Raw genomic sequence first — 10,089 nt, 5'->3', positions numbered from 1 at the left:
CTGTGAGGCAGCAGTGCTAACCACTGAGCCACCATGCCGCCCATGTTGTATTGTATCGTTTGTGTTGCACTTTCGTTTCCCTCTCTCTTATTCTTTCTTTCTCTCTCTATATTTAAAAAAATCCCCCTTTCCCTATACAGAGGAACCTCGATTATCCGAACAACACGGGCAAGGAGTATTTTGTTCAGATAATCGAATGCCGGATAACACTGTTTAGCCAAGCATCAGGACCTTGCGGTCTTGTCTGGATAATCTGAAGTTTGGACAGTTGAAAGCCAGATAATCGAGTTCCTCTGTATATAATATCTCTATTATGTCTAACTTGATACTGATTATTGAGACCCCATATTGCCTGAAATGTTTAAATAACTGAAGTAAATTTTATATACAGAAGTAGCCAGAATAATTGTGATGTTGCACACCACAATTATAACTTGAGTTCTTTTACTTTAAAATGCCTTTAAATTTTTTTTGGCTGGTGACCAGTAAACCCTATCTGGTGACCCTTCTGTGTTTGTGAAAATGTAGCATCCAACTGCATTCTGCAACCAATCAGGCTGGAGAAGGCTACAAACAAGTTCGTGACAAATATAATCAACAGGAAGTTGTTTGGAGCATTTGGAGAACTCTCTTTGCTGAAGCGGTATTGCTGCTACTTTTAGACCATTCTTGTTTTTTTTTTCCTGATTCTGGCATTTCAAATCACCATCAATGTCATGGTTAACATATTATCTTGGTCTTTTTCCTGGGCTGTTTCTGTTGCAGAGGGGTAAGTACGAAGTTGACTTTAACATCTGAGTAAGGTTAAAACCAGTTTTGTGCTGCTCAATGATTTTTAAGTATGAGGTTTAGGTCAAACTTTGCATATGAATGACCAACGCTGAATGTATGCTTTGTGTTCATTTAAACTCTGCATTGCTAAAAGTTATTGCACAAAATTTGGACAAAATAAAAATAAACTAAATTTCTAAATAAGGAATGTGATTTTTATTGACTGAGTCAATTAATACAAATGCATTTTGCAACTCTCAAGCTGTAGAAAATGAATATTTTCTGTAATTCTGCATCAATAGTGTATTATACTTAAACAAATAAGGGTGTGTGTAGCATAATATTATGTTCCATGTTATGAAAATTGTAGTTTTTCTCTGAAAGAAAGAAATAAAATTTAATCAAATAAGAATTTTAGCATTTAAAGTTCGGTGCCACTTCAGTGGTTTGAAAATGTTCAGGTTCAATAACTAATGCCAAATTCCTGTTTACTCATCTGATCAGACTGAAAATGAAAGTATGTAAGAAGTTACAAGATTAGATTCTCACTTTTCTAATTCCTGTAAAGACAAATATTTTTTAAAATGTTCAAACTGAGTGACTGAACATATCACACAAACTTTCAAGTTTCAGACTTGTGCTTTAACTGAATAAAAGTAACATTGACAAAATAAGTATTTACGGTCTAAACTACATAAAAGATTTTCCAGTTAATATTTTGAAATAACGAAATCCCTCCATGGTTATTTCATCTGTTGGAAAATCCTTAGTTCTTCTAGAACTAGTCTAGCATGATTCTCAACACCCTAGTGTGGTTCCTTTCTTTGCCACTTCCAGCTCTGAAACATGTAGTCCTTGAACTGGTTTTCACAATAAATGGCAAGTTGAAGACTCATTCCCCTGCCAAAGTCGTGCCAATCTTTCATTCTTGTTCAAACATTTGTGTTGGTTCCTTTTAATCCAAGTATAAGCTTCCACATGAATGCTGTCTAGATTATGCTCGAAACGTTGAATTCTCTATTCCTGAGATGCTGCCTAACCTGCTGTGCTTTGACCAGCAACACATTTGCAGCTGTGATCTCCAGCATCTGCAGACCTCATTTTTTACTAGACAACAATACAGACAATCTACCTCTATTTCTCTCCTTTAGATCCTTGTAGACTGACCGTGCCTTTGATGCTAAATGATATTTTAAGCAAACCTTCACCTGATTCCAAGTGGACTCCAATGTACTCTTTCCCTCTCAAAACCAAACTCCACCACAATGTGAATCATATAGGCTTCACACGGTAGCCTCCAGATTGCCAACGTTTTTTTTTCTTCGAGTTAAATAGCTTGAAGTATAACTGTGTACAATGAATGCCATTCCCAACATATTCCAGGGATTTAGATACAAAAGTTCTATCCACTATCAGCAAAGCTAATTGGTCATTTTTTACTGGTGTCAATGTAATGTCCATTTGGTCAAAAAAACAACTTAGGTTAAACCATTAAACTGTTAACACCCAAACTATCTAAACCTGGTGTGCAGAATTTAGAATTCACACGATTCTCTGCATTCTTTAATTTTGCCATGACTTAAACAGAGTTTGGAACAAAACATTCCTTAGACTTCCTACTTGTAGCATCAATCAGTGCGTATACAGCAGGACTAAATTAATATCTTACTTCAACGTTTTAAAATTAATTTCCACGCAATCCAAATAAAATCTCTTTGAAGCCACTTTTACATGATAGTTGGGTTATGTTTTGGAGCATGCAACTTGCTTTCATCATGTAAAAGCAAAGCTGGATATCAAGACTGCAGACCTTTACATGTCATGTAAATTCTAAGTAGTATTTATTTATAATTAACCTTATGTTAAGAGCAATATATACTAAATTGAATTTATATTTATGTATGTAAAGAAGGGGGAGACTTTATTTTATGTTTGTTGTTTATGTGATGGCAGCCAGCAAGCCTTGTGTTTTTGCTTTTTCCCATGCATTTTAATTTCTTGGAATAAACATAGAACTGTGCAGCACAGAAACGGACCCTTTAGCCTAACATGATGCCAAAAACACCTAGTCCTGCCTTTGGTCCATATCCCTTCCCATTCCTTGCTTGTCTTAAAATCCCTTATCATATCTGCCTAACCACCACCGGCAGTGCGTTCCAAACTCCTATCACCTGTGTAGAGAACTTGCCCCTCTTGCCTCCTTTGAACTTAACCCCTCTCACCTTAAATGCATGGCCCTTAGTATTAGATATTTCAACTCAAAAATAAAGATTCTGATTGCCAATCTTCTCTATGCATTTCAAAATTTTATAGACTTCTTTCAGGTCTCCCTTCAGCCTCCACCACTCAAGAGAAAGCAGTTCTGAGTTTTTTCCAGCCTCTCCTTATAGCTTATTCTCTCTGATCCAGGCAGCATCCTGGTAAACCTCTTTTGACCCCTCTCCAAAGCCTCTACATTCTTGTAATGTGGCAATCAGAATTGAGCACAGTACTGTAAGTGTGGCCTAATCAAATTCTTATAAAGCTGCAGCATGACATCTTGACTCTTGTACTCAATTTCCCAACCAATAAAGGCAAGCATGCCAGATGCCTTCTTTACCACTCTATCTACCTGCATGGCCATTTTCAGGGAGCTGTGGGTTTGATGCCCAAGATCCTTCTGTACATCAATGCTGTTCGAATTCCTGCCATTTACTTTAATGTTTGATCTCCCAAAGTGCAGCACCTCACACTTATCTGGATTAAACTCCATCTGCCGTTTCTCCGCCCATGTCTGCAACTGATCCTTTGACAATCTTTTACACTATCCACAACTTCACTGATCTTTGTATAGTCTGCAAACTTACTAACTCATCTATCTACATTTCCATCTAAGTCACTTATGTACATATCACAAACAGCCGAAGTCCCACTATGATTCCTGTGGAACACCACTAGTCATGGACCTCCAGCCTTAAAAACACCCTTACACCACTACCCTCTGTTTTCTACAGGCAAGCCAATTCTGAATCCACATGGCCAAGTTACCATGAATCCCATGCATCTTAACCTTCTGAATGAGCCTACCATGAGGGACCTTGTCAAAAGCCTTACTAAAATCCATGTAAACAACATTCACGGTTCTACCGTCATTGATCACCTTTGTCACCGCCTTAAAAAATTCAATTAAATTAGTTAGACATGACCTGCCCTGCACAAATTTATGTGACTGTCTCTAATTAGACAATGCTTTTCCAAATGTGCATAAATCCTATCCCTAAGAATCACAATTCGATGTGATTTTTTCTAAAGAAAACAGAGGGAATTAAAGCAGTAATTGCCTAGAAATGGGAACTCAGAGACACAGACAAACAGAACATTCCAGGAGATCAGGCTATATCTGTATAAGTGTGCCAGAGAGTGGGGGCCACCAGGTTGGACAACTGAGTTTATTAAATTCATTTATTTGTTCTGAAGTTGAAAGTAATAATGAGTTTATTGGTAATCGCATTCATCATTTCATTGCTATGGATTCTTCTTTTTATTTCTATCTAGAATTTATCTTCTAATCAGCTCAGTTTAGCTTTAGTCAATAATTTAAAATAATCCACTTTTACATCATCTACTCCCAGAAAAAAATCTTAGCAAAAGTCAAAGCCATTTTTAAATTCCAATCTATGTCATACATTTCACAGCAGTTCTTGTTTCAATGCTCAGCTCCTCCACACTGTTATTTCTTACAAGATTCACAACTACCACTTCAATTCAAAAAAGCTTTTATCCTGGACAAGCTCTCCATTTTATATGATCCTATTTGATCTTATTACTAAACAAGTCAGATTGCAGAGGGAATTGAAAGTTGTTAGGTTTTGAATGAGGTGCAGTTTATCTATTGCAAGCTCGAGGAATTGCATCTCATTCCCCACATTGGTTCGTTACAGCTTTCAGGACTCAATGTTAAATTCAACAACCTCAGACCCTGATTTTCCTAACCAAAATGCAACACCTCACATTTATCTAAATTAAATTCCATCTGCCACTCCTCAGCTCATCGGCCCATCTGATCAATGCTAGCATGGTGGATTTGAACCCCAAGATCCTTCTGTATCTCAATGCTGTTCAAAGTCCTGCCATTTACTTTTCTTTAATGTTTGATCTCCCAAAGTGTAGCGCCTCACACTTATCTGGATTAAACTCCATCTGCCGTTTTTCCGCCCATGTCTGCAACTGATCCTTAGATAACTTTTTACACTATCCACAACTTCACCGATCTTTGTATAGTCTGCAAACTTATTAACCCATCTACCTACAATTTCATCTAAGTCACTTGTGTACATATCACAAACAGCCGAAGTCCCACTATGATCCCTGTGCAACACTAGTCACGGACCTCCAGCCTTAAAAACACACTTACACCACGACTTTCTGTTTTCTACGGGCAAGCCAATTCTGAATCCACGTGGCCAAGTCACCATGAATCCCATGCATCTTAACCTTCTGAATGAGCCTACCATGAGGGACCTTGTCAAAAGCCTTACTAAAATCCATGTAAACAACATTCACAGTTCTACCGTCATTGATCACCTTTGTCACCGCCTTGAAAAATTCAATTAAATTAGTTAGACATGACCTGCCCTGCACAAATTTATGTGACTGTCTCTAATTAGACAATGCTTTTCCAAATGTGCATAAATCCTATCCCTAAGAATCACAATTCGATGTGATTTTTTTTTAAAGAAAACATAGGGAATTAAAGCAGTAATTGCCTAGAAGTGGGAACTCAGAGACACAGGCATACAGAACATACCAGGAGATCAGGCTATATCTGTATAAGTGTGTCAGAGAGTGGAAGCCCATGCATCTTAACCTTCTGAATAAGCCTACCATGAGGGACCTTGTCAAAAGCCATTTTATTCAGATGTTTCAGATGCTCAGTGTCATTTCTGCATTAGTCAATTGTTTTACTGTAAAAACTGACAGCTCTCATCTCATGTGATGTTTCTGTCTTTCCCAATCATAATTCCTATTGCTGCTTTGCCCCTGTTTTTGAAGACTGGTGGTTACTTGTGAACTGGCATGCTGCGGGGTGCAGCTGGCAATTTGTGTGTGGCTCTGGTGCACTGGTGTGAGACTGGTTGTTGCAGAGGGGTGCCTGACTGGTTGCACTGGCTATCTGTTTCTTGTTCTGGTTCTTGATGATTTTTACTCATCTTCTGCTTAGCTGTTGTTCTGGCTCTCCACAATAAAACAAACTTTGAAATTCTTGGTTATTCGTATTGTTCATGGCATTTGAGCACTGCTAATAAACTGAGCATTTATTGTTCATCCCTAATTGCCCTAGAGAAAGTTGTGGTGGACGTTCAGCAGGCCAGTCAAGGATAGGGGCACTTACATCGATGTTAGGAAAGGAGGTCTGGGATTTTAACTTAACACCAGTGAAGGAGTAGTGACATTGTTCCAAGTCAAGATGGTATATTTATTGGGGAAGAACCTGAAGGCTGTGTGTTCTTATATCTCTATTGGTCTTCTCCTTCTCGGTGGCAGAGGTCAAGAGCTTGAAAATTGCTGATTAACGACCTTTAGTGAGTCTTTGTGTGATATATTGCAGATGGTAGACTCTGCAGCAAAAGTGAATGAATGGTGGAGAGAGTGAATATTTAAAATGATGGACATGATTGTTGCTGAAGTGGGCTGATTTGTCTTGGATGGTATTAAGTTTCTTGAATGGTCTGTCTGTAAACTTGACAGCTCTAGCAGTAAACCTTGCAGCTAATGAATGTGCATCAAAAGGTCATAAATTTGACTGTCGGCCTTGAATAATATGAGAACTGAACAAATGGTTGAGCTTCATTAGTTATCAGCCCAGAAATCAGACTGTCTTGTAAGAACTGGATCTCCATTTTTTTGTGTGACTGTTTAAAAAATTGCATCAAACCAACTAACTGTCATACGTCTGAGATTCCATCTCTGCAACATATCAAAAGGTTCTGGCTCTGTTGCTTAAAATACCCAATCATCTTGTTTTAATAGATAGCTTTCATTGATTCAGTAGATTCTGGGATAGGTCTCCCTCCATATCTCCTACATCACTTTCTATCACTGTGCATTGAGAGAATACAAAAGAGAAGTTTATTAGCAGCAAATCCCATTCTTCACTGCTTTCTCATGTGATTGTGTTTGGAGAGGGACAACTGACTGGATGACATCAAGATCAGATTGAAGTACAATTTAACAGCCGATTTCCTTCATTATTAGAGATTTTTTTCTCTGTATTCTTGGGCATCTCTGGCAAAGCCAACATTTTCATTCCTAATTTCCCTTGTAAGGGTGGTGTGAGTCTCACTTTGTGGTGTATATATACTGACAGTGTTGTTGGGAAGAGAGTTCCATCTTTTGAACTCTGCAACTATGAGGCAATGACCATATAGCTCCAAGTCAGGAAAGTATTTGACTTACATAAAATATATACAAATTAGAAGCAGGAGTGGGCCACTCAGCCTCTTGACCAGCTCTGGCATTCAATAAAAAACACATTCCTGTCTATCCAAGACAATGTTCACTCCCTTGTTCGGATCCTCTTGACCTCTGCCTTAAAAATATTCAAAGACTCTGCTTCCACTGCTTTCTGAGGAAGAGAATTTCAAAGACCCTCAATCTTTACAGAGTCATAGAATCACACCGTGTAGAAACTGGTCCTTGGGTCTACCCTGTCTATGCAGATCAACAAACTCCAAACTATGTTCATCCCATTTACCTGCCCTTCATCCATAGCCTACTATGCCCTGGCATTTTAAATACTTATCCAGGTGCTTCTTAAATTTTGCAAGAGTACTGGCCTCCACCACCCTCTCAGGCAGCACATTCTATATTTCTACCACCTTCTGGGTGAAAACAGTTTCCTCAGATCCTCTCTAAATGATTTACATTTCACCTTAAACTTAAATATATCTCTCTCAGACTGATATCTTGTCTCTGCCATCACGATTGACTGTCTATGCCTCTCATAATTCTGTATACCTCAATCAGATTCCACCTCAGCCTCCTCTGCTTCAGAGGAAAACAAACCCAATCCATCTGGTCTCTCCTCATAACCGAGACTTTTCATCCCAGGCAATATCCTGGTGAATTCCCTTTGCACTCTCTCCAGTGCAATCGTGTACTTCCCATAATGGAGGGTCAAGAACTATCACAGTATACCATCTGTGGCCTAACGAATGCTCTATAAAGTTGCAACAATTCTTTCTTGCTCTTATATTCTGTGCCCTGGCGAATGAAGGCAAGCATTCCATATGTTTTTTTTCATCACCTTATCTAGTGTGCAAATACTTTCAGGACTTGTACACCAAGGTCCCTTCATTCCTCAGGGACCTACCATATATTGTGCAAGTCCTTCTCTTATTAGACCTCCCAAAATATGTGATTTGCTTTCAGAAAGAAAATTCTCTTAATTTTCATCTTAAATAGAATGAAAACCCCTTATTTATAAAGTGGCCCCTACTTCTAGACTCCCCCCAAAAAAGGAAAGGTCCTTTCCATCACTATGTCAGGATCTTGTGCATTTCAGGACTTGAAGTAGAGCATGTAGATAATGGTGTTCTAATGCCTCTGCTACCCTTGTTCTTCTAGATGGTAGATCTCATATGTTTGGACAATGCTGTTGAAAGAAACTGCAGTGCATCTTATAGATGGTGAGCATTGCAGTCACTGTGTATCAGCAATGGAGGGAATGAATGTTGAACGTACTGGATGAGGTGCTTTGTCCTGGATGATGTTTGATCTCGTTGAATTAGAGTTACACCCATTCAGGTAAATAAAGAGTGTTCCATCACACTTCTGACTTGTGCCTTGGACAGGTCTTGATGAGTTGAGTTAATTGCCACTCAGTTCTCAACTTCTGAGCTGCTTTTGTAGCCAGGATACTTATGTGTCTGGTTTTAAGTTTACAATTAATGATAATCTAATGAATGCCAATGCTGGGAAATTCAATAGTAATGCCATTGCATGTCAAGAAAATGTGATTAGGTTCTGCTGTGTTAAACATGATCATTACCTGGCACTTGTGCAGCACACTTACTATTTACCACTTATCAGCCTCAGCTGAGATATTGTCCAGGTTTGGTTGTATATGGGCACAGACTGCTGCAAAATCTAAGGAATTCTGAATGGGGTTAAACAATGTGCAATTATCATGCAATATACTCACTTCTGAATTTATGATACAGAAGTCATTGAAGAAGCAACCAAAGATGTTTGGATGAAGGACATTACCCTGAATATAGGAGCATGAAAGAGTTGTTACAACTTTGTAGAGCATTGGTTAGGCCACAGATGGAATATATTGTGTGCAGTTCTGGATGCCACACTATCGGAAAGATGTGATTGTTTCACAGGAGATACAATTGGATGTTGCCTGTGATGAAAACTCTCAGTTCTAAGGAGAGATGGAATAGGCTAGGTTCTTTTCACTTGGAGCAGAGGAAGGTGTGGTTGAGGGGGAAGGGGAGCAGAATCTGATTAAGGTATACTAAATTAGACCTTGGATCCCCTCCACTGTGCAGACCTCTATAGTTCAACTTAATTGCTGTTGTGTAAGCAATGTAACTGTTAGCATGAAACTAACTGGATAGTGCAGGAATGAGGGATTGATTAGCTTCCAACTGTATAATTTTGAAAGTATTTTGAACCTCATCAGTTTGTTGTTTGCCTGCCATGTCACAATGAAATATAATTCTTCTGTTTCATCAATGTATCATTGAAAGACTTCCCAATCTCATCCTAAATGTTGCTGTTGTTTTGTTACAGCCTTCCAAAATTAACATAAGAAATTTATCAAATCTTTCAAAATGCGCATCATATACTTCATTAATTGCATAATGATACAATTTGCATGAAGAACAGAAACTAATTTTTGGCACTCAGTCTGCATTTCTAAGGAATCCTTAGCTTGTATTTTAAACCCTGCATTGCTTGAAACATTTCTCTGCTTTGGAGTCTCACTTGCCCATTTTGAGACATATGTCACTCTGCCCCTACCTGGTCATCCTCCCTGTTGCTTTGATCCTGTTCCCTTTTTCCCTCACCTACTCTGATTCTGAAATATTAACCTTTAACTTATATACAGTCATAATGTTACAGTAACTTTTGAACAATATTTTATGTGAACAAAGAAATAAGGAAAAATCAAAACATTCGTGGAATAACTTAGAAATTATATGCATTTCACTGCCTAATGGAGATATTGATCTTAATTATTCTGTAAGAGTTTAGTTTTAAACAGGCAGCTTGGATATTGGTAACCAGTTGGCAGTGTGGATTAGCATACTAACCTTCTACTAAGGT

General features: G+C 38.3%; 1 protein-coding gene across 4 annotated transcripts in view; it reads left to right on the top strand.

The window, feature by feature from the left end:
* The first annotated feature begins 631 nt into the window (after positions 1-631).
* cd226 (CD226 molecule) overlaps positions 632-10,089 on the top strand; it is a 60,078-nt gene continuing 50,620 nt past the window's right edge. For 3 of the 4 annotated variants that reach the window (XM_060824293.1, XM_060824292.1, XM_060824295.1), the window contains exon 1: positions 632-769. In XM_060824293.1, coding sequence (XP_060680276.1) covers positions 712-769 — 58 coding nt within the window. In that variant the 5' untranslated portion in view covers positions 632-711. Of the gene's footprint in view, positions 770-8,376; positions 8,557-10,089 lie in introns of all 4 variants that reach the window. The other variant, XM_060824294.1, reaches the window with a different exon arrangement.

The sequence above is a fragment of the Hemiscyllium ocellatum genome, chromosome 4 (assembly GCF_020745735.1).
Source record: "Hemiscyllium ocellatum isolate sHemOce1 chromosome 4, sHemOce1.pat.X.cur, whole genome shotgun sequence".
Lineage (NCBI taxonomy): Eukaryota > Metazoa > Chordata > Chondrichthyes > Orectolobiformes > Hemiscylliidae > Hemiscyllium > Hemiscyllium ocellatum.
This window is presented reverse-complemented; position numbering and strand designations above follow the sequence as displayed.